At 64.9% G+C, this 23,790-nt stretch overlaps 1 protein-coding gene across 5 annotated transcripts in view; it reads right to left on the minus strand.

Annotated features, from left to right (window-relative positions):
- Window positions 1-21,233, minus strand: part of ABCA2 (ATP binding cassette subfamily A member 2) — a 36,924-nt gene extending 15,691 nt beyond the window's left edge. For 2 of the 5 annotated variants that reach the window (XM_075520120.1, XM_075520117.1), the window contains exons 1-21: window positions 21,058-21,233; window positions 12,132-12,225; window positions 9,557-9,668; window positions 8,946-9,112; window positions 8,609-8,736; window positions 8,189-8,293; window positions 7,528-7,713; window positions 7,196-7,414; window positions 6,217-6,548; window positions 5,755-5,914; window positions 5,362-5,490; window positions 4,909-5,076; window positions 4,496-4,592; window positions 3,912-4,085; window positions 3,720-3,822; window positions 2,940-3,054; window positions 2,395-2,585; window positions 2,012-2,162; window positions 1,508-1,712; window positions 762-926; window positions 262-445 (exon numbers count right to left, since the gene is read on the minus strand). In XM_075520120.1, coding sequence (XP_075376235.1) covers window positions 262-445; window positions 762-926; window positions 1,508-1,712; window positions 2,012-2,162; window positions 2,395-2,585; window positions 2,940-3,054; window positions 3,720-3,822; window positions 3,912-4,085; window positions 4,496-4,592; window positions 4,909-5,076; window positions 5,362-5,490; window positions 5,755-5,914; window positions 6,217-6,548; window positions 7,196-7,414; window positions 7,528-7,713; window positions 8,189-8,293; window positions 8,609-8,736; window positions 8,946-9,112; window positions 9,557-9,668; window positions 12,132-12,225; window positions 21,058-21,123 — 3,251 coding nt within the window. In that variant the 5' untranslated portion in view covers window positions 21,124-21,233. Of the gene's footprint in view, window positions 1-261; window positions 446-761; window positions 927-1,507; window positions 1,713-2,011; window positions 2,163-2,394; window positions 2,586-2,939; window positions 3,055-3,719; window positions 3,823-3,911; window positions 4,086-4,495; window positions 4,593-4,908; window positions 5,077-5,361; window positions 5,491-5,754; window positions 5,915-6,216; window positions 6,549-7,195; window positions 7,415-7,527; window positions 7,714-8,188; window positions 8,294-8,608; window positions 8,737-8,945; window positions 9,113-9,556; window positions 10,125-10,925; window positions 11,097-12,131; window positions 12,226-21,057 lie in introns of those variants that run through there. The other 3 variants (XM_075520118.1, XM_075520119.1, XM_075520121.1) reach the window with 3 other exon arrangements.
- Window positions 21,234-23,790: the final 2,557 nt, after the last annotated feature.

The raw sequence follows: 23,790 nt of genomic DNA on the forward strand, positions 1-23,790 counted from the left end.
GGACCTCCTATTCCGCCGTTTGGTCCCAATGCCAACCACCACCTCCAGAAGCACCTGTCAGGCCCCAAGCAGAGCAATGTCAGTGCAGAGCCATGCGCCTGCTGCTTGTCCCCCTTTCATGCCACCCCCCCATCCACACTGCTGCCCTCTGGGCATGGCACCAGCTGCCACAGGCCCTGCAAGGACATCACACAGCACCTTCCCCACCCACTGCAGCTGGCCAGAAGGACACGGCCCACGTCCACCCCGGCAGGCACTCACATGGTGGTGGTTTTGCCCGCACCGTTGTGCCCCAGGAAGGACACCACCTGGTTCTCATAGAGGTTGAGGCTCAGCTTGTTCAGTGCCAGCTTCTTGTCCGTCTTGTAGACCTTGGTGAGCTTGTCAATGCAGACGACCAAGGGCAGGTGGGTCGGCTCCTCCTCAATTCCCCGTGTCTCCTCTGCTGCGAGAGCAGGATGGTGAGGAGCCGGGGGGTGGCAGGGAGGCCGGGCTTGGAGCAGGACTCCCCAGGGGATGAACCTCCCTGCCTCTGTCCCGTAGTGGCTGTGCTGGCTCGTGGCCCCTTCCCCTCTGCTTCTTGCCAGCTTTCCCCCTCCTGCGCCACGGGCAGCAGCTCCCAGGCAGGCAGCAGCACCGGCCCAGGATCCTGCCCCAACAAGGGCACAGGGGACACACTGGGGTCCCTGGCCACAGCAGGACCCTGCAGCAGAGCCAAGGCCATCCCCCGGCCACCCCCTACCACTCCTGTCTGCCCTCACCCAGCCTCCGGCTCTCCATGGCACAGGCCTGATCCTCCTCCATGACGCTGAGGCGGGTGGTGCGGGACCAGGGCCAGGTCCACTCCCAGGTCTCCACTCGCCCATTGCCCAGCCAGTAAGACTTCTGGAAGGGGAAGTACCAGGGCCGCGGCAAGCCAAACATGCCTGCAAGCACAACCCCTGTGGAGTTAGGGCCAACCCTGCACCCATGTCTGTGCAGAAGCCAGACGAGGGCCGGGGCAGAGCTTGGCACAGGTACAGGCACAGGCATGAGCTTGGAGGTTTCCCCAGCTTAGGGACATCACTGCGGGGTGGGGGCTGCAAGCGCCCTGGCCAACTGGGCTCAGGGCAACGCTGCTGGGCTGTGCAAGGAAGCAAAGTCCTTTGGGCTTTGGGGTGGGCCTGGCTCATGCTTCGGTTTTACCAAAGCAAAGGAAGCAGGTGAGACTCCTCCCCAAGTAGGCGATAAGGGGAAACAGTGCTCCAGCCATGGACACCTTGCTTTGCTACAGTTGGCCAGTGAACTGAGACACGCAACTGAAGATCTCCAAGGAACTGCTGGTGTCACCAGTGGGTCAGGGTGTGTGGGCAGGTGTCCCCAACAGGACACACGCAGGGGACCCTGAAGGCATGTTGTGCCAAATCCCACCGTGTCAGGGCTGAGCACTGCCAGGAACCAGCAGTGTCCCCAGCGAGGAGGCTCCCATAAGATCACAGGTGCCCTCGTGCCCCACCCCCGCACGTACCCGGGTGCACAGCCTCAATGTACCACGTGAGCACCCCGTACACCACGGCATCCACGATCAGCATCATCATGGACAGCAGGAGGTTGAAGTCGTCTCCTTCCACGGGTGACTGGCTGAAGGTGTGCCACTGGATGCCCACGCCGGCCACCTCATACAGCGCAAAGTACTTGGAGCCCAGCCCGAAGGCTGTGGTGGACATGAGGGACTGCGGAGAGGTGGAGGGAAGGGAAGGGGACGTCAGCAGGAACTACAGGCCAGCTCCGCAGGAACAGGTTGGGGTGAATTCCTACCTGGTGCTGCCCCACCCAGCCCCGTGGAGATGCTCCGTGCCCTGCGAGGCACCAAACCCTCCGGAGATGCCTCCAAAGCCCCATGGGGAGTTGGTTCATACAGGCAGAGGTTTGCTCAGGGCTTGGTGACAGCTTGGTGGCCTGTGTACTGGACATGGGGTGCCTGGGGCAAACCTGGGGCCAAGGACCTCCCCAGCAGCCGCAGCCAACTCACCGCAATGCACTTCTCAAAGGCCGTGATCTTGTCGTGTGCCACCTCCTCCCGGATGGCCACGTACATGTAGGGCACGTAGCTGAGGAAATAGATGATGCCACCGCAGGCGGAGGCCAGCTTGGCCTTGGAGTAGAGCACCGACACCAGGAAGCTGCAGGCAGGACAGCGTAACCTCGGATCCTACCCCACCAGGGCTTTCCCCAAACCGTCTGATTTTGGTGGTGTTGAGGTGATAAATTGGCCCCTCAAATCAGCTGGCTGGGGGGACTTGTGCCCCTCCAGCAGCCCTTACCCGCACAGTTCCCAGCACCCTCACCCCATGGCACAAGGACCCCAGCGCTGCCCATGCCCCCTCACCCCATGGAGTGGACCAGACAGCTCACCAGAACATGATGGTGGCCACTGCATAGATGGCAAGAAAGAGCCAGATAATGAGGACATCGCTGTGCATCAGGACCTTGCCATACTTCAGGATGGCGGTGAGTGCCGTGACCGAGATGGAGAGCTGGACGAAGCCAGTGATGAACCAAGCCACCCAATGCACCGCATTGTTCAAGCCCATCATTTTCATCACCTGCAAGGCCAAAACTGCTCAGCAGGGCTGTCCCCTACCCTATGCATCCCTGCTGCCTCACTCACTGGGGCTGGGAGAGCAACGGGCTGCACCGAGAGGTCCCTGGGGGCTGCTGGGAGCAGGCAGGGCACAGCACCCTGTGCCAGGATGCCAACAGGCTCAGCTCCCTCCGGTGCTGGGCCGGGCTCACGCCGGGGACACTTGGAAGGACCAGCTCAGCCCAGGGATGTGGGATCTGCGCCTGCCCCAGCTCGTGCACCCTGGAAACGTGGGGAAGGTGCCCAGGGACCCAACGCAGAACTTAGAGCTCAGAGATGCCAGCTCATCCCCAGGGATCTCTCCCACCACCCCCACCTCTTTCAGGCGATGCTCCTTCTCTGTCACAATGTGCTGGATCATCATGGCCACTGAGTAGACCCAGGAGATCACCATGCACAGGGGCATCATGTGCTCAATGACGAAGAGGAAGCTGGTGGGGTAGAGGAAGAGAGGGGAGAGCTGGATGGTGGCACCACTGCAGAGACCTAGGGAGACCCTGGGGCACAGGGCAATAGAGTGGCTCTCCCACCACCCGGGGACAACCAGCAGCTCCTTAGTGCCCTGAAAGAGCTTCTCCAATGAACCCATAGGACTATCTAGTGTCCTGGCTGTCGGGTCCTGGCAGGCAGGTGGGCAGCAGCCGCAGGCTTGGGATAGCAGCAGCCGCAGGCCCAGCCGCAGGATAGGGCCTGGTACGGGGCCCTGTCCACCCTCCTTCCCCTGGAGGGCTGGTGGCTCTGGGACTTCTCCAGGTGCTTCCTCCAGACCACTGTGCTCAATAACCACCAACAGACCCATGTGCCATCCATTTACCACATTCCTCTTGTTCTCCCCAAATCTTTCAGCCTCCAAGAGACCCCGCAGCCATGAATTCCTCACTTCAGCTGCTAACTGGGCACAAAATCCTTCCCCTGCTTGCCTAGCCTGGTGGTCCAAGGAACAGGGCTTAACTGGTTGCTCATCACTCCCAATGTCATCAACCTCTCTCAGGCCCCCAAACTTATCCCCCTTTTCCCAGCTGAAGTGTCCTGGCCTGCAAAGGGGAAGAGGGACGGTCCTGCCCCTGCCCACGCTGCCCACACGAGTGTTACTCACTCGTCCCGGGTATAACACGGGTACGGGAACATCTGCACATAGTTGCCAGGCTCCACCACGTCATGGCCAACAAACGTGTTGATGAGAGCACGCTCCATCATGTCTGGGGAGGAGGAGGAGAGGCCAAGCTGAGCGGGCAGTGCAGACAGGGGCCGGGGACGTGGGCAGCTGTGGCAGGGAGCTGGCACTCACCCTGGATCCAAACGAAGCCGTAGAGGAAGTAGAAGCGGCCACCAGTGTTGGGGCCGGGCCGCCAGTACGCCCGCCGGATCTCATTGGTCTTCTCCGTGAAGCTGGAGTTCTGCCGGATCTTGTACATGACGTGGGGGGGCAGTGAGCCATCCCTGTTGGTCTGGAAGATGACGCCTGTGTGCAGCGGGAGAGGCAGGGAGCCCGCTGGCACCACGGGAGACAGCCACACCGGCCAGCCCGCAGCAACAGGCAGGGACGTGGAGGGGTTCAGCATGTCCCAGCCAAGGACACCACGAGGGCTGCCACGGATGAGGAAGGTGGGCATGGCCCTGGCATGGGATGCGAGGGCACGTGGACAGCAGGCAGCGGTGGTGGGAGAGCCAGGACAGCGGCAGAGTGCTGCACCCGGCAGGGCTCACCCAGGGGCAGAGGATGGGTATCACGAGATGCTCAGTCCACCTACCCACCCAATGTATGCACCAAGGGAGCCACATCCCAAAGCCAGTGGCCCCAGCCCGGGGCACAGCTGGAGAAGGACATGGCTTCAGGGACCCCTGTGGAGGGGCTGGTTCCTGGGGACATACTGGCAAAGACTGTGACGTTGTCCTGGTAGGCCTGGTTCAGTGTGTAGTTAACAATGCTCTCCTCATCCGGGAAGCCTTTGAAGATGTCCACGCTGACCTAGTGGGAGGGGAAGGCCGGTGAGACCCCACTGCCCCTGATGGGTCTAGTACGAGGACCCTGTGCACAGTGCAGTATGTGCCACCCACAGCCACCCTGCGAGCCCCCAAACCCAACACTGGATGGGCACCTCCACCATTGACATCTACCCCAAAGCTCCTGACACTGCAGAAGCCACTATCTCCTCCAGGGCTCCCGTCCCACGGCTTTAAGGAGGTCTGAGCGGACCTGACCCCTCTTCAGCCCCACAGAGCCTGGCTGCAGGCAGTAGGTGCCGCTCCAGCACCCATATTCCCACAGGCGGGCACAACCTCACCTTGGCCATGAAGTGGACCCAGCCACAGGCAGCATTGTCGATGGTGTCCAGCTGCTGGAGCAGGATGCTGGCGTTGGGCAGGGAGAAGTTGCTGTTGAGGAAGTTGTGGAGAACATCGCTGTCGGAGACATTCAGGATTTCTGGGTGCTTGTGGAGGTCAGCAGTGAACTGGGACAGAGAGGGAGACACGGAAGGGAGAAGTTGGGGTACGCCCCACCTCTCAGCCCCCTGTCCCCATGGACACAGACAGGACTCAACGCTCCTCCTGGGGACAGAGGGACAGTGTCCACCCTGCACAGGGAACCAGCCCGGTCCTCGCAAGAGCAGGATGGGCACCCAGGAGCACCTGAGAGCTTCACATGAAGCTACAGGGTGCCTGGGGGCAGGACACTCCCTTCCCATCCCCAGGGCAGTAAAGGCCAGGCAGGCTTGGTCCCCACCACACTATCCTACCTGCTGGAGCCAGCGGATGCGCCTCTGCAGCCTGCCCTCCTCCAGGTAGGCACGGATCTCAGGGGAGATGTTCAGCCACGACTTGGCGTAGTGGGTGACGTTGCCAACAAAGGCAAAAGTCTCGTTGGCCTGGGGGGGGAGGAAGGTCACACAGCAGGAAGAGGTAGGGGCCCCCCTGCTCTCTGGGATGGCTAGCAGCCACGGAAATATCTGCCCACCTCTCAGCAGGCATTGCTACCCCAACAAGGGCCAGGGCAGCTGCCTGCTTCTGGCAGCTGGCCCCTTCCTCCCTGCTCAGCCCTGGCCCCGCTGAGCCCGTCTGGGCGAGGAGGTCCCAGCAGAGTGGGGCTGGTGGGAGAGGAAGGACAGGGGTCCTGGCCTCTGCACCCTCACCTTCAGGATGACCTTGTCCACTTCGGTGCCCACAGGCGCGTACAGGATTTTGGGGTTGCTGGTCATTAGATGCACGAGGAGGCCCAGGTTTCGCTGCTCCTTGCTGGTGAAGCCCAGTGAGCTCATGTTGCCCTGCTTCAGCGCCTCAGGCTCGATCGTCCTGCAAAGGGGGTTCAGGCTGCCAACTCCACTCCAGCCCCAGCACCCCTCACTGTGGGCAGCCCCCACCCCTGCCCATGAGGGAATTTCACACCGACTCCCATGCCAGTGCAGTGCTGCCCAGCACAGGAAGCTTCCCCCGGCCGCGGCACAAGGATGCAGTGCAGCATCCATCTCCCACGTACTCATCAAGGGACGACCGCGGCCCTTGACCGCTGGCAGAGGCAGGGTGGGCTCTCCCGCACCCCTGTCCCAACCAGAGAGCACCTGGATCCGGCCCCCTCCGGCCCCTGGGGTTCCTACCGGTTGTTGCCGCAGAGGATGGGCTGCAGCCCGGCCCAGAGCTGCACAAATGCCGAGAACTGCCCCTGGGGGTTGTCGCCGCCAGCCGGGCCCCCCCCAGTGCCCTCCTCCTCTGCTGTGGCATTGCCAGCTGTGGCGTTGGCGCCGGCCCAGCCGGTGCTGTTGGCAGTGGGCGGCGGGCCCTTGCTGGTGCAGGCTCCCCTGGGCAGCAGCTTGGCCAGCGCTGAGAGGATGTCCACGTCACGGAGAACCTTCTCCATCTCCACCAGGTCCTCCAGGAGGGCGCGGAGGCGGTGCTGGGCGGCTGTGCTGTTCACCTCATCCAGCTTCAGCTGCGAGGACGAGCGGGCAAGGGGTTACCCGTGGCTGGGGTGACAGGGCCCTGCTCACCAGCAGGAGGGGACCAAGGAGGACCCCAAGCAGTGGCATGTCCGCTTTCTTGGTTAAAAGGTTGGAGCTGTGCCCAGCTGGGGCCCTGGACTCATTGCCATGCATCCGTGGCGATCAGGCAGCGGGAATGCAGGCAAATGCTGGCAGGGTCTTGTTGGGGGACACGCGATGTCCCTCAGGCAGGAAGGGTGGTCCTCTGTGACCGCAAGGGACACGTCAGACTCAGGTGGGACAAGGAGGGGGACCTCAGAGCCAGTCTTGAGGAGCTGTGCCACCAGGGAGATTGCCAGTCCCGGGGAGAGGAGCCTGCGGGGACATGCTTGGAGGATGCTGGGGACACCCAGCCCCATCCAGTGGGCAGCATCCGAGCGAGTGCCACGAGGGGGAATCATCTTGGGTCCCACCATGGGGCTGGGCGGGGGGTGCCCATGTGCGATAAACGGGTGATCAGGAGGGGCTGGGCCATGTAACAGAGCCCCCCCATCCCCATACATCCCCCAGCGAGTAAGGAACACTGCCCAGGACTTGTCCCTCCCCCACAGCCCACCCCACAGCCAGTGGGAGGCACGTCCCGCAGCCCCGCTCTCACCCTGCTGACGATCTTGGGGGTGTCCAGCTGGTCCCGGAGCTCGGCAGCCAGCTGGGCGAAGCGCTCCCGGCGCGCAGCCCGGCTGCCGTTGCAGGCCAGCGCCCGGTACGCCTGCAGCAGCGGCTGCTGCCCAGGGGCCACACGCAGGAGGCGGCGCAGCCCCCCCGGCCTCTGCTCGCACGTCAGCTGCTCCAGCACCGGCCCGGTGAAGAGGACACCCTACAGGGCAGGGAGCCATGGGGGCGCAGCCCCGGGCGCAGGGGCACTGCGACGGTACCCGCCCTGGCAGAGCAGCTGCCCGCGTGCCCCAGTTCGCCCCACGAGGCGCTCACCTCCATCTCAGTGATGAAGGCCTGGGGGCTGTCGGAGGTGGTGGGTGCTGGGGCGGCGCTGGCGAGGCCCAGGGCCTGGGAGAGCAGGCGGAGCAGTGCCGGCCGGCGCACGGCTGCCGCAGGGTCCCGCAGCGCCCTGTGGACCAGCCCTTCCCGCAGGCTCCTCCAGCTGCTGGGGAGGCTCTTCTGCAAGAGGACCAACGGGGGTGGCTGGTGGTGCGGGGGCTCCCTGGGGTCCCCCTGCATGTCCCCCCCCAGCACACATGAATGACCCCACAGCACCCACGTCCATGGTCGCCATGGGGAGGGGAAGAAAAGGGGACGTGTGGATGGGGGGAGCATGGGTCCCCTGCACCCCAGCCACAGGAGGGAACAGTCTCCCCTGCTCCCTCCACAGCCACTATCCAGGTGGTGCCATCACCCATTGCAATGGGAAGCCGAGGCACAGGCACTGGTGTGCCTCAAAGCACTGGGGGAACCGGTGGCAGCACCAGGACGGGACCCGGCCATCCCTGCTGCTGCTTTGGCCGCCTGACAGCGTCCCGTCACATCCCCTCTGCGAGGATGGACACCCCCAGATCACCATGTGGTGGGACACAGAGGGGACGTGGAGGACAAGCTCAGCCCCACCATGTTCCCCGCATGCGACACCACTCCTCACCTCCAGCTGCGTCATCTTCTCACCGGGGCCAAACCCATCCCACAGGTCTCGCTCATGGGTCTCATCGGGTATCAAAGGAAAGGAGCCGAAAAACAGGCGGTACATCTGCACCGGGGACGGGAGCAGGACTGCTGAGCACGCCAGGAGCGGAGGCACCCATTTGCCCAGCAATGCCCCGGCATGGGGTGGCAGGGCAGGACGAGTCCTGGCTGGGTGCCCACCGACTCCCACCCTGTGGGTCTGGTGGTCAGGACTCAGTGTGGGTCAGGACATGCCCATTCGCTGGGGCAGTGTGGACCGCTGCAAAGCCCGGCCCTGCAGCGCTCCCTGCGACCCCTCCCACAGGCCACCACCCACCTCCTGCAGGTTGTCACCCACCTCCTGTGGGTCACCACCCACCTCCTGCAGGTCGTCACCCACCTCCCGCAGGTCAACACTGGAGCCCAGGAGCAGCTCGGCCGTGCTGTTGGGGAGGGACAGGTTCTGCGTCAGGAAGCGGTGCAGCTCGTCCCGGTCTTTGGCCGCCCACGCTAGTGTGAAGCCGGATCCTGGCAAGGAGCAAGGTGGAGGGGTCAGAGCAGCCCGCCAGCATGGCCCCACGCGGGGCCATATCACAGCTGGCCCTGCCTGGCACACAGCGATGCGGGACAGTGGCAGGGCACTGCTACACGCCGTGACATCTCTGGGTACGTGGTGGGTGGGCATCTCCATCCCTGCCTGTGCAGGCAGTGGTGGGGACAGGCAGGGCACAGCCTACCTGCTCGGTTGCTGAAGTGGGTCTCCATGGAGCTGGGCTCGCTGCTGCTGAGTGCCTCCAGGCGCCGGCGCAGCGACTCCAGCTCCTCCTCCAGCCCTGGGTGCTGTGGGTCGAAGAGGCTGCTCTGCTCCACCACTTCACTGAGGTGCTCCAGGAGCTGCGTCACCCTGCGAGAGCCCAGCACCGCCGTGGCTTCAGGGACAGGGACAGAGGGATGGGGACACGATCCACAGAGCCCTGGAGGCAACAAGCCCCTCGGGTGCGTGGGGCAGCAACGATGCCTGCCATGGGGCACTGCTGCCCCAGAAGCTGCCCTTGCCTGTGCACCGAATCCACCATGCCAGGGGTGCAAAGGAGAGCTCCAGTGCCTCCAGGTGTCCCTGGGGGCCACCTCTGTCCTCCTCCCAGCACTGGGCACCCGGGAGCCCATGAGGGAACAGGCTGAGATGTCCCCTGCACCCCAGGGACATGGCGCTCTGCACCCAACCACTTTGGGGGACAGGGGCTTGTGCCTTGTCGCTGGCAGGGCAGTGCCAGCGTGGGAAGGGGCAGGCTGTGTGCGGGTGCCTGCGGGGCAGGAGGAGGAAGCGCGTGGCAAGGGCACGACTCACGTGGAGTTGGAGTACTGCAGAAAGCCGAACTCGTCACGCTGGCCGTCGGGGCACAGGGACTGCATGACGGGCAGGATCCCGGCTGAGGTGAGCGGGGCTGCCGTGTAGAAAGCTGGAGCCAGCAAGAGAGCGCAGAAGAGGCCGGGGAAGGTGCAGGCAGGGAGGGAGGAGAGGCAGGGGGAGGCAGGGGGCCACCGGAGAGACAGACACTCAGTTCAGAGAAGTGCACGCTGGGCCCTGTGAGCCCCGCAGGAGGTTGGCGGCCAAGGTCAGAAGTCTGCAGCTTTCCCACCAAGGCTATCCCTGGCTGGTGGCCCCCGGGGGCTGTGGGCAGCTGCTGCCACCCTGGCTCCTGCCCTCTTGCCCCTGCCTGCTCCGCCCTGGGTGACAGGTCCTTCCCACCCCGTAGAATGCTGACTTCTGCCACTTGCCCCCAGGATGGCTGCCAACCTCCCCCGGCCTCTTGGCCACTCTTGTTAGTAATCTCAGAGGCACCACTGGATCTCCAGAGGAAGAGGAGGAGGAGGAAGAATACGACAGGGAAAGTAGAGTTGTCACCCACAGCTCCCCGAGCCCCCGGCCTCGCCCCTGCCCGGCTGCCCCGACGTGCGGCTGCTGGAGGTGGGTGGAAATGGAGACACGGTGGGGGGGAGATGGAAGAAATGAGGAGCAGCAAGGGGACGGCAAACCTTCCCCCCTCCGCCGGTGCTGAGCTATCGTCCCTGCCGGGGTCTTTCCATGTCCTTCCCCAGGGCAGGGCGACCCCAGAAGGGCCCTGCCCAAAGGGGACCAGAGGTTGTCACTGGGCAGTGCCGGGCAGGGACGCTGCTCTCGCTGCCCCGGCCGGTGGCCCTGTGGTTAGATGCAGATCAGTGCTGTTAGCACGGCCGCAAATAGGCAGGGGCTGGTGAAGATGGGCTTCTGGCAGAGAAAAGGGACAGCCCAGGGCAGGGACAGGCACAGCACGGGACAGGCTAGCAGCCTGCTGGGGTGGCAGGACAGAGGATGGTGGCCATGCCACGCTTTGGTGACAAAGCCAGCGCATGGGTGGCATCTTGCTGGCCTCCAGGCTCCTAGTAGTGCCACATCCTGGCTTGTCCCAGCCACAATGGGCCAGGACAGGGACCCAGTGGTGGTGCAGGGGTGGGAGCCATCTCCAGCCCCTTGGGGACCAGCGGGGAGGGAGCAAGACTTCGTGACCACAGGCCACCACACGGGTGCCAGCAGCCAGCAGTGTCTGCCCCAGGAGGGAGGCAAGAAGAAGGGGTAGGACAAGCCTCCACCTGGCCTGGAGAGCCCTCTGCAGCCCAGGGGGGCGGGGACATCGCCACCAGGAGCCCCAGCACCTGGGGAACCTGGCATCACCAACCTGGTGGGGACACCACCAGCTCAGTGAGGACACCACCATGGGCCAGTCCTGGCACGGGCCATGCTGCGCTGCCCAAGCTCATCTTCACCAGCCGTGGAGGAAGGCGACAGGGTTACAGAGGTGTGGATTAGGCCAGAGTGAGTTGATCCAAACCGGGCTCTTTCTCCCCAAAATATGTAGCCAGCACAGGCAGGGGAAGGGGGGAAGGTGCCCACCCGGCCCACCAACTTACAGACTGGCGCATGCAGTAGAGGCATGGAGGGCAGGCAGGCAGGGGAGGTGGTGGGAAAGAAAAAAAAAACATGAGCAAAAAGAAAAAACAAACCAAAAAACCACACAACACAGAGCACACGCCAGCACCGGGGCAGGAACCAGGGCAGTGCCCGCCAATGCCCACAGCTGGACCCACGCTTGCAGCTGGGCTCTCCCTCGCCAGCACGCACTGAAACACAGGCTTGGACCATCGTTACACCAGGTTGCCACCACCGCCGGCTCCCAGCATCACCCCCTGGCCCCACCATGCCACCCGCGCAAGGGCACCCGCCAAGGTGGGCATCCGATGGGGCGTCCAGACGCCACACAGAGCCCTGGCAAGCAGGCAGCTCCGCTCTGCCGCCTCCTCCCAGCAGCACAGCCCGCAGGCACCGGCACCTGCAGCCCCAGCCAGAGCTCCAGCTGCACATCTCCAGGAGCCCCCAGCTCCGGTCCCACCGATTTGTCACCTTGCCAGGGCCCCAGAGTCCTCCCCATAGCCAGGCACGGCGCTCCACACAGTGCATTTTGCCCCCCAGCACAGAAAGGAGCTGGGGAGCCCTTCCCAGCGCCGCCCCGGCTGCTCCTCAAGCACTTGGGGAGACAGTGGTTGTCCCAGCACCATCCAGCTCCCTCTCCCCCTTCCCCCCACAAAACATCCCTGCCGATGGCAGCCACAGGCTGGTTGGCGCTGCCACCCCCAGGGGAGCCCCCCCCGGCTGGGACTGACTCTGGCTCTCCAACCTCCCTGTGTCTGCCCCGCCAGCCCTCGGCTGCAGCCCCTGCCCAGTGCTATGTCCCCCAAAAGGCCCCTCTGAGTCCCTGCCAGCTGTTGCCAGCCCCCCCCCCCCCCGCCCCCCCCCCAGACTGTCCCCAGGGTGCTAGAGCAGCTCCTCAGAGCTTCGGGGTGGCCCCAAGGGTGGGTGTCCCAGGCACCACCCTGCTGGCACTCACCTTCCTTCACAGGGATGGTTGGCTTCTTCTGCCGCAGCCCCAGAAGGATGAAGAAGAGCACCAGGGGGATGAAGATCTCAAAGGCCAGCACCCACTGGGGATGACACAAAGCAGAGGGATCGTGACGCTTGGGGACAGGACCCGGCTACCAAGGAGAAGCGTGGGCAGGACGGAGGTCCCCGGGGCACCGGTGCAGTGTGGCACCGTGCCTGTGTCTTGCAGGTGGCTGGTGGCACTATCACAGCTCAGCCAGAGGCAAGTGGGTCCCTGGGCACCCGAGGATCTCCTGTTTGCCCCTCCCTGCACCCTGCCTGCTCCATCCTGCCCGGGGCACCTCAGGACAGGAGAGGGTACCACAGAGGGGATGGACTCCTATTCCAGCAACACAAACAGGGTGCTGGGGCTCAAGCCCAGCCTGGATGGTCCACCGCAACTGGGGGTGCCCAGGGGAGATGACCTCAAGTCCTTATGGCCGGCAAAGAGCCGCAGGCCCCCATCCTGGCAGTGCCCTCGCAGCCAGCAGCTGCCGGCATGACGTCCCCCTGCCACCTGTGGCACTGCTAGGTCCCATCCGCAGGGCCATGCAGGGCGCAGACCCCAACGCTGTCAGGGCGAGGTTCGGTTCGGCCAGGCTCTGGCACCAGCTCCAGGTGCAACTGGGGGGCAGCATGGGGGGTCCTGGCACCCCCTCCGTGCACCCCCAGAAGGCTATGGCTGCACAGGATTTCCACTGGCAGCATATGGTAAATCACAGCAAATCCCCAGGAATCCCTGACCCCAATTGCACAGGCAGCCCAGGCCGGGCTCTGTGCCCAGAGGCCCTGGGGATGGGCATCAGCGCCTTCAGCCACCAGCAGGAGTGGGCACCCGGCACGCTGCCAGCGCAGCTGCTGCTGTTTTGCACCAGGAGCGCCCAGGCCACGTCACAGCCCCATTGCCCTCGCTGCTGAGTGGAGGGGAACTACTGTAGGTGGGGAAACTGAGGCACAGGGTGAGCCAACCTCAGCTTGCTTCAGGGCTGGATCAGACCCTAGGCTGGCACTGAGACCCTGGAACCTGCTGCCATCGCGGGCAGGGCAGGCCCTGGCTCTGCTGCTGGGAAGGCGTTGGCTACAGCACCGGCACCTCCCACCACACTCCCGCACCAGCCCAGTCACCTGCGGTGACCGGGTGCCAGAGGGGCAGGCCAGCAGGGTGGGAAGAGGGCTTTAACGTGACAGGGGCTGCCTGGAAGGACGCAGCCGGCAGCAGGTGACAGGGTCAGGCCATCCTGTCCCCAACAGCGTCACCTCCACACTGGCCTCACCCAGGGGCTGCAAACTCTCTGCCAAAAAGTCACAGCAGACCAGCAAACGGCGGCGAGCAGAGGGACGCCCACCCCCCGACCCCTGCCAGCATATGGCTGTGGCACTCCTGTGGGCACCATGGTTGGCAGGGCTCTGGGACAGGCATGACTGCACCCGTGGGTGCCCGCCAGTGCTGCCCTCCCCATTCCCAGAGCTGCTGATTTTTGGGGAGGCAGAGACTGGAGGAAGAAGGGCTGGAGGGGATGGGGCCAGGGGACACCCCAGGAGCGGTGCCAGGGCAAGGGGATCCCCATCATTCTGGCACCACCGGTCCCAGCCACGGTCCCTGGTGTCACCAACCCTGTACCAAGGGAGTGGCAAGGGACACCCTGACCCGCTCTGCCCACCCTGTAGCTCCTGCCCTGCCGCTCGCTGCCTGCACCCGCCCCCCTGCCTGTTTACCAGGCACACAATCAGGCCTCTGTGCCCAGGCGCCTGTGGGACCATCCGCCCACACCCACGCCGGGCTGTACCAGGCTCCCTTGGGGACTGTCGGGTCCTTGGTGGCGACAGGAGGGACCTACTTGTTGTTATTTATTTTTTTTAAAGTGGGTCATTGACCTTTTGCTCATCTCAGAGCAATCCCAGACATTCTCTGTCCTCGACCCCTCCTGCACTGCCACATACCCCAGTACCAGGGCAGGTTGTCCCCCATCACCAGCACCTGGGGTGACATGGCAATGGACAGACATGGCAGCAGCCCCCACCTCTGGGACTGATCCTGCCCTTTTGGTCCCCAGGGCTGCCCCTGCCAGGGCTTCCCAGGCATGGGGGGCCAGGGCTGCCCCACACCCATAGTGGGACAGAGGCACCGGCATGCAGCGGCAGGGGAAGGGATGCTGTCCTAAGGGAGCCTCGGTCCCCCTGGGAGGGCACCCAGCAGGGGCACCCAAAACTGGCACAGCCTGGGGACAGCAGGGTTCCTGCCTGTGGGTGCAGGACACTGGGGGACATTTTGGGACTGTGCCGGGAAAGGCACATTTTGGGAAAGGCCAGGATCCAGGCAGCTGGGAAGGAAACATTGGGAGAAGGAGAGGGACAAGGAGAGGAGAAGGGCCAGTGCCTGCTGGCAGCTGGCTGGCTGGGATGGGGCCCAGACATGCCCTGCACCAACCAGTGCAGTCTGTCCTGTCCTCTCACCCATTCCGTTCCTCGCTCCTCCCTCAGTGAGGGCTCTCGCATGTATGTCTGTGGGGGGTGCAGGTGCAGCACCCGGGGTGGGACCCGGGTCCCAGGGGCCCTTATGCCCAGGTGACAGTGGCTGGGGGGCCAGGGGCAGCTCCTGGACAGTGGCAGAGCTGGGCTGCCTCCCCATACACATGTGTGTATATCCCCCTGGCACATGCTCACCTCAACCTGCCAGAGGGGTGAGCAGGATGAGGCCATGGGTGCTGTTTGGGTTTGCATGACTGCTGGGTGCATCTGCCTGCCACCACCATGGATGGTGGGGTACATGTGTGCCTGCTGGGATCCCACGTTCAGCCCTGCTACCAGCTGGATGCAGGGGCATCCTGCCCGACTCCCCCAGCGAGGGGGAGGGTGCTGCCGGCAGGGTGCTGTCCCCAGGCAGGCAGCTCCCTGGCAGGGGGGATGCTCAGCTCACCAGAGCACCGGGCCAGCAACTCCACGCCTGCTCCCACCCTCTGCCACACCAGCAGACGGGAGCTGGGGGCCACGAGGAGGACGAGCGGGGTCAGGCACAGCACAGTCCGAGCACGAGGCAGCAGCACCAGCCAGGGGCACGCAGCTCCCACGCTGCCAGGCCAAAAGAACCGACAAGCCCCATGGGACACAGCGAGAGCAAACAGCCCAGCCTGGAGCAGCGGTCCCACTGTGCCCACCCTCTGGCCAGCACCAGGGGCAGCTGGGAGATGCACTGAAGCCAGGGTTAACACAGCCACAGGCGCTGGGCCATGGACTTTGGCAGGACAACTCCACCGGCATCCCCAGGTCACAGCAGTGTGTATGCCCTGACAGCCAGGCCAGGCACTCCCCGTGGGGGCAGGCAGACCAGGCAGAGGCAGCTCTCTACGTCCATCGCCACCACCCAAAAGTCTGCTCCATTCCTCCTGCCCACTCCCAGAAATGCCCCAAAGCCTCCAGCCATCACCTTCGGCCTGCACAGCCCAGCAGAGAGGCAGCCAGGGGCTGGGGAGCCCCTGCCCAGAGACCCCCAAGCTGGCAACCCCAATGATGCCCCTGCAGCCCAAACCTGCCACATCAGCCCCCCTCTCCCCATGGCCTGGCACCTGTGAGGGGATTTACCAGTCCCAATGCAGGTGAAGCAGCACCGTGCACAGCCTGGGGCAAGCCCAGCCTCCAAAACCCCCGTCCTGCACCCACCGGAGGACAGGGCAGGGTCTGCCTGAGCTCCTCCCCGGGGAGGAAGGAGAGCTGCTGCCCGCTCCCTGCCAGCCTCTCCTGCAGGTCCCAGCACTGCCCACGGAGCTGGCAGCAGCAGGCAGCAGGTGCTGGCCCAAGGGATGGGGCTCAGCTCCTGGAGAATCAACACCCCAACTTTTCCAACAGCATTCTAAGGCTGGCAGAAATATCTTAAACTTTTTGATGGCTCCAGACTTTAATCTTCATTAAATACCCACTTATTTGCCCACAGCTGGGAAGCGCAGGCAGGTGAAGTCATGGTCACTGGGAAAGATGAGCAGCAGAGCCAGTACGTGAGCAAGGCCCCACGGCTGGGCAGACCCACAAGGCCAAGCCGAGCCCTCACCCCAGGCCAGTCCTGCCCCCCCCCACCCTGGAGGGGACCCAAGCACAGACACGCACTGGTCACCGCCCGGCTGGGCACCTACCAGGGCTCCCTGAGGTCACCTGCCTGTGCCCTCACCCATGGGAACAGCCCAGGCCGGGCCCAGGGGCTTGCCATCACCCCTGCCTGTGGTCACACTTTTGCTCAGTGCAAGTTGTGCCTGTCACCTCTTGTCCCACTGCCACCTGTCCCCAGCAAGGGCACGTTCCCACCCCTCAGACCCTGCCCTGCGGCCCTGGCATGGCAACCTGGGGACGTGCTTCAGGGAAGCTGGAGGAGGAGGAAATCCCCACTGGGGTTTGCGAACACCTCTCCTGAGCCTGGCCCCACTGTGCCAGAACTGGGAGCCCAGCGAGAGCAGAACACATTTCTCCCCCATGCCAGCCCCACGGCGCTGTGTCAGCTGGGTACCAGCGTGCCAGGCTGAGGGGGACACACCATCAGCAGCGCCATGTCCCAGGGCCATGCGGCAGCTCTCCTGCACCGGGACACGGCACTGGGACATGGCCACCCTCCCACCAGCACAAGGTGCTCAGCCTGAGAGCTGGCAGGATTGTGCTGGTGGCTGCAGTGTGGAGGAAGGTGCTGGCTGCCCTGCAGCCTCTCCCCACAGGCAGGGAGCGAGGCAGAGCCCTGTATGCTCAGTGGCTCATGGCCACCTGCCCTCTAGGCCACCAGTCGCTCTGCAACAGGTGCCCCCATGGCCACCCTGCGAGCAGGGATTCACAAGGACGCTGCCTGGCACCACCACAGGGCCTCCACCATGCCAAGCCTGCGCATGCCCCCCATCTCCCCCACGCCAGCTGCAAACAGCGAAGGGGCAAAGAGCACCCTGAGGCAGGGCAGCGCCAGGCCGATCGATTCCTGCTGCGGAATCCAGCACCAGCCCCCGCCCAGCACCAGGACCTGGCAGCACCTCCGCAGGCATGGGGTGCCCTGTCCCCCAGGGACACTGTGCCCCAGCACAGGCACTGCTGCAGCAGGGCCCTGCTGGCTGGGTAAGCCCCCCCAATACCCCAAGTTTCAGCCTTTCTTATTTTGGAGGCATCAAGATCCCCCTAGCTCTGCTCCCACCGGCCAGGGAGGAAGATCCCCCCCAGCTCTGCTCCCTCTGCCCCAGACCTGCCAGGACAACTCCTTTGCGTGGTAGGAGCTCCCCAGCTCTTGGCCGAGGAGCAGAAGGCACAAACCCTGCACAGCGTGAAGCAGCCACACCGCTGCCCAGCTCTCCCCTGCCCCACATGCGTCCTGCCCCCACCCTAGGGCCCACGCCACGGGAGCCCCACCGACATGCTGTGACACTGAAGCAGCACCCAGAGCCTCATCTCCTGCTCACCGTTCCTCCAAAAGAGCCCCAAACTGCCAACGCTTCCCCAGGGCCAAACAAAACCCAGCAGCGCGCTTCCATCACTGGCACTTCAGAGCCAGGACCTCCAGCTGCGGTCACCTTCCTGTCCCAAACGCGTGGGCACAGAGAGCCACAGGGAAGGCAGCCAAACACCCTGAACTGTGCCTGTGGCAACTTTTGAGAGATCACCTGTTAATTTTACATCCAACGTAGGTTTAACCACCTCCCAAAAGTCATCAGGGAGCCCAGCACTTAAGATACACACAGCTGAGCTCACCCCCCGTTCCAGCAGAGCCAAGGCAACGTAGATGATGGCACAGTCTGCGCTGCCCAGGGGACTGTCCGTCCTCAGGCACCCACAGCCCTGGCTTCCCTCCACTGAGGGTCACTGATGCTGCTCTGCTCATACCCCCATCACCCCAGGGCTCCTGCCTGAATTTCTGCCCTGGGAGGAATAAAGTCACAGCCAAACCCCAGAGCAGCCCCCAGAACAGCTCAGCCACGCTGGGCAAAGTCCAACACTCCCATGGGCTGGGCACAAGACCTTAAAGAGACGCCATGGGACAGTGCCTGGCCATCGTCCTCACCAGGTTGCAGGCGAGCTCGTCTGGTGACAAAGGGAGTTATGGAAGTGGGTGACATGTGGCACTGTGGGTCAGGAGCACATCTCTCAAACGCCACCCAATTGCGCAGCCTCCCTGTACCCACCACCGCTGCATCCTCAAGCAGGCCAGCCAAGCCCTCATCAAGTGCCTGTGGACAAAGTCTGTCCCAAAACCACTGCTGCACCTCGCTGTAACACTGCTCCCCGAACAGCCCCTGGTGCCAGGGACGATGGGGACCCCCCAGGGCCACCAGCGTTCGGGGCAGCACAAGGGACTGGCCCCAGCTCTCTTAAGTCCCAGCCCAGCACCCTCAGCCAAACATGAGGTGTCTGCTCCCCATCCCATCCCACAGCACCGCGGCCATTGCCCTGCATATTGCTGGGAGGAAAGCGCACCATGGTGAGGCACCTACCCCAGGGCAGCACCCCGCGGCACGGGGCTGTGCCAATGGGCAGCTGCTGGCAGGGCAAGGGCAGGGCACATGCCACACTTCCTCCATGAGACTGGGAGAAGCCCAGCAACCCCCTACTCCAACCCCACCAGGATGAACCCCCAGGAGGAGAGGGGTCTCGTGCTTACCCCCCTCCCTGCTCCAAATCCCCCAGCCTCTGCCTGCCACAGCAGGATCAGCCCCTGTCGCAGCAGGATCAGCCCAGCGGAATACAGGGCTGGTTTCACTCAGTGAAACATCCAGCTCTGGACGGGGCCAGGACAGACCTGTGCTGGGGGACCCAACCACAGACAGCAAGACACAGGCTGATGAGACTGGGCTCTGGCACAGGGCCTGACTCTGCCCTGGCTGGCCAGCGCAGGCAGCTCTGCTCCTGGGCTGCTGGGAGAGGGCAGCGCTCCCCCAGGAGCGGGCAGGATGATGTCCCCTGCACAGGCAGGGAGCGTGAGGTGACCATGGGACTTGCGTGCAGCAGGAGCACGAGGAAGTAGGTGACATGCACAGGGCACACACATCCTCAGGGCATGACTGCCTCAGGGGCTGCACCAAATCCATCCATGGGCACCCGCAGCACCAGGGGCAGCTCTCGCCCCAGCACACAGCTGGTCCTCCACACACCCCATCCACATGCGGCATTGCTGGGTGGGTGAGGAGGTGCTGGTCCTTCCCCTGCCACCCTGCCTGCAGCAAGCAGGGCACTCCAGTGACGGTCCCCGCACACGGGGGTGACCGGGCCTGGGCTCCTCGTCCTCATCCTATGGCTGCAGCTTCCTGCACCGCACGCCCACACCGCCCACGGAGCTGGGGAAGGTCAGGGAGAAACAGGTCCCCAAAACATGTGTGCACTCCTAGTCTGTAACCCCCCCAGCCACGGCAGCCAGTTCCGGGTCAGTTGCCAAGGACTAGCAGATGCCAGGGCGCAGCTGTGCTAGCCGGCTTGCCCTCGTGGGCAGGGGTCCATGGCACACCGGCACCGGGCAGCCCCTCACCGCAGCCATGCAGCTCTGCTCGGGATAAGGAGCAGAGATGACTCAGCCGAAGAGCATCATCCCCCTCACCTGTCCTGGGGACACCGGGGCCGCCCGTGCAGCGGGCACCTGCCTGCAACGCGGGCCTTAGCCCAGCCCTGCCCACGCCCTCCCCTGCCTGCCCCTGTCCCCGGTGGTCTCTGGGGCGCCGGCCACCGGGATGGAAGCAGGGCCTGATGCTCGCGGGCTGCTGGCGAGGGAAAGCAGGCAGGATCAGGCCTGCAGGATATTTGGGAGGGGGAAGAGGAGAGAGCGTTTGCCAGCTCGGGAGCAGCAGTTCGCTACCCTCCCCCACCCTCTAAAAATAACCGGCTCCCTCGGCGCCCAGCGCACCCATCCCCCTGCCCGCGCCGCTGCCCGGGTCCCTGCGGGCCGGGGGTCCCTCCCCGGGGGTCCCTCCCTCCCGCCTGGCAGGGTTTGGCAGGGAAGCCCTGCGCAGGAGCAGCCAGGCAGGAGAGGCCGGGGCAAGGTTACACCGGACCCGCGGCCCCAGCAGGGAAGGTGCCATCCTGCCTCCTCCACCAACCCCGGGAGGGGACCGGCCCCCCGGGAACCCCGCGGTCCTCAGCCTCACGCCCAGAAAGCGGGAGCAGCTCCTCTCCAGCCCACGGAGGAGAGGCAGCTCTGACCCACATATGATTCTGAATCCTATTTATAGCCTGCGGATACCGAGGGCTTGGGGAAACCTCTCCCACCCCAGAAGGGCGGCCCTGGAGACCAGGGACAGGGCTGGCAAGTGCCCGGGGCATTTGGGACACGAGAGCGGGCCGCGGCGGGGAGGGAGATGCTGCACAGGACAGAAGGTCGGGTGGGAGACGGCATGCAGCCCACGGCCCTGGGCTCCTCCAGCGGCCACGGGGCCCGGACAGCTCCCGCGGACACGGGGTGGGAGCCGGGCAGGAGACACCCAACTGTTGCTGCCCCACGAGGGGAGCCGCCGGTCTGGGCCCACGCCGGGGCAGGGGGGGCCGACGTGCCGGCAGCCGGGCACGGCGGGGCGTTCCTCGGCCGCTCCGTGGGTTCACACACAGACGACGCCCACGCTTCTTGCTTCCCGCAGCCCCACGCGAGCAGACATCGCCGGGCCTGCACCCCACGCATCGCCCGTCCCCAGGGCCCGGCCGGCGCGGGGGGAGAGGGCAGCGGTGGGGAGGGTGGGGACCCAGGAGAGACCCCGGCCCCGCGGGGGGCTGGCTCCGCACCCCTCCTGCACCCCCGGCCGGCGGCTCCGCCGGCTCCCCTCCGGCCCACGCAGCCGCCCCGCGGAGCCTCCGCATCTCGGGGGCCTCGCCTCGTCCCCCCCGGCGGCTGCAGCTGCCCACGGCTGCAGCGGAGCTCCAGCTCCCCCAGCCCCCGCCGGGCCCGCCGGCCCCGCGCTCACCGGGCTGCGCCGCTTCAGCGTCACGTTCTTCCAGAGCAGGAGATGGAGCTGGTGCAGGAACCCCATGGCCGGGCCGGGCCCAGCCCCGCCGCAGGGGCTCCCCCCGCTGAGCTCCGCGGATCACCCGCCGCCCACCGCCATACCCCACCGGGCCGCCGCCGCCGCCGCCGCCGCCGCCTTTGTCCGCAGCAGGCTAGGAGGGAAGGACGGAGGGAAGCGGGCCGGGCTCCGGCCCCGGCTCCGGCTCCGGCTCCGGCTCCGCCGCGCCCGGCCCGGCCCGGCCTTGCGCAGCACCGCCCCCGGCCGGGGGCCGCCCGCCCGCCACCGCCCCTTAAAGGCACCGCCGGGCTGCGGCCGCTCCGCCTGGCCCAGCCCAGCCCGGCCCGGCCCGGCCCGGGGCAGGGCCTCGGGCGCCCCCGCCGCCCAGCCGGAGCCCCGCGGCCCGGCCCCGGGGCGGCTTTGCCGGGCCCAGAGGGCACCGTCGTCCCGCGAGGGCCCCCGGGGATTTGCCGCCGGGAGGGCACTTGCTGGCGTATCCTGCCCCTCCCGGGGAAACCGAGGCACGGCGCCCCGGGGCACGGCAGGGGGGGGCCGCTGCGGCACCCACATCTCCCCGGGTATGGCCTGTCCAGGAGCGGGGCTCCTGCCCCAGGGAGGTGCCGGGTCAGGGAAACCCTCGGTCCCCAGGAGCTGCCCCTGCTCCTCCCCAAGCCATAGACACGGAGGGGTGGCCCCCACTGAGCCTCTCCTCCGTCGTTGCCACTCCAGGACGGACTTGCTTGAGGGGAGCTTGATTGCTTCAGAGTCCCCACACACTGGCCGCTGCCTGCCCTGGTGAGGCCCAGCTGCCCGCAGCTCCTACCCAGCCAGTCCCACGGACAAGTGGTGGGGTGTCCACATGTGCCCATGCAAGCAGTACCACTAGCCCAGCTGTGGGTTGTGACTCCAAGGCTGGGAAGGATGCCCCCAACCGCAGTAAGCATTGAACCAGACCAGCTCTCTGTCTGTTCTTCCCTCCTTCCTTTCATCCTTCTATCCTTCCTTCCATCCATCCTTCCTTCCAGCCAGCCATCCTTCCTTCATTCACCCCTCTTTCCATCCTTCCTTCCATTCATCCTTCCTTCCTTCTATCCTTCTTTCCTTCCAGCCATCCTTCCTTCCATCCTCGCTTTCATCCTTCCATCCATCCATCCTTCCTTCTCTCCCTCCCTCTTTTCATTCCTCTTCTCTTAATTTCACAACCTGTCCCTTCTTTCCCCCCCCAGCTCTCCATAGCCACCTCCCTCCTTTGCCTCCTCTCCTCTCCTCTCCTCTCCTCTCCTCTCCTCTCCTCTCCTCTCCTCTCCTCTCCTCTCCTCTCCTCTCCTCTCCTCTCCTCTCCTCTCCTCTCCTCTCCTCTCCTCCTGCTATCTTTAACCATCTCCATCTCCATGCTGCTTTCAGGGCCAAGTGCAGCCTGGAGCTGTGAATAACGCCTTTGGCTGCCCCAGCCCCAAGTGGTGTTGCTGAGTGACTGCATTTTGGGCAGGCTCTGTGACAGCTGCCCGGGCACTAACAAAAGCTCCCCTTGTCCTGCTACAAAGCACCATTATTCAAAAAACTTCTGGGCAAAACATTGTGCCGAGGTGAGGGAGGACAAAGGATGCCTGGGGGAACACGGTGGTGGAGAGGCACCGCGTTGCCCCGGCTCCGTGCCCTGGGGAGGGTGGCCGTTTTGGAAGGGCTGCAGCATGTGCGGGCAGGTATGTGGGCAGCAGAGCTGCCTGGCATGGAGAAGAGCTGGGCACGGGGTGGCCAGGGCTGGCTCAGTGCCTTTCCACCTGCGTCCCACCGGCATGAGTAACCTGGGTGCTGCTGCGTCAGGATGACCCCGAGGTTTGCTGGTGTTTCTCTGGCTTTGAAATACAGGAGAGATCCAGTGCCAAGGTAAGCTGGGCCATGGGGGTTCAGCTAATGGGCTGTCCAGCCCAGGACCTCGCTCCAGTGGTGGCTTTTACTTGGCCCCTGGGGAAGGAGGGATGCATGCACCCTTGGGTCCTCCCATGCATTGCACATGCGTTGTCCGCAGCCCACACTAGAAACACCTCAAAAAAACCTGCCCTGAAGCAGCGTGGGTCCCCAGCTCAGACGGGTGCAGCGGAGAGAGTCATGAGTGGTGCCATGGGTGACATGGGCTCAAAGGTCTTGGTGAGCTTTGCAGCTCCTCTTCTGCTTGTCATGACCATGAAACCCCATGAGGGGCCAGCAAGAGACAGACCCAGCAGCATGCCATGGGGCAGCACAGCCCCAAGGACCCAGTGACCCATCTCCTCCATGGACCTGTGACCCTGAAGCCCCAGGGACCGGGACTCAGTGGCTCATCTCTTCCGTGGACCTGGGGCCCTGAGCACCTCTCAGGGGACTTCCTTGCAGGGTGGCCAAGCTCCTCTATCTATGTGGGGTCATCTGCAGAGGGCAGCACCCACCCACACAAAGCTCCCTGCCCTGTGCTGGTGCTGTCTGGCATTACCTCATGGTCCCATGGCCTGGCCCCGGTCGCTGGGGGCTTCTGCCCAGCCCACCCAGGCAGAACTGGCCCTGGCTCCCCGCCTGGCTTTGAGCCTCCAGCACTGCGCTGCCACATCCGTGGGCCACGGGGGTCAGGGTTCCTGGACCCACCAGCTGCAAGGACCCCACGGGGCATTATCCCTGCTGCCAGGGTGTCCTGGGACAGCACCTGGGGGTGACGGCTAC

The sequence above is a fragment of the Mycteria americana genome, chromosome 17 (assembly GCF_035582795.1).
Source record: "Mycteria americana isolate JAX WOST 10 ecotype Jacksonville Zoo and Gardens chromosome 17, USCA_MyAme_1.0, whole genome shotgun sequence".
NCBI classification, from domain to species: Eukaryota; Metazoa; Chordata; class Aves; order Ciconiiformes; family Ciconiidae; genus Mycteria; species Mycteria americana.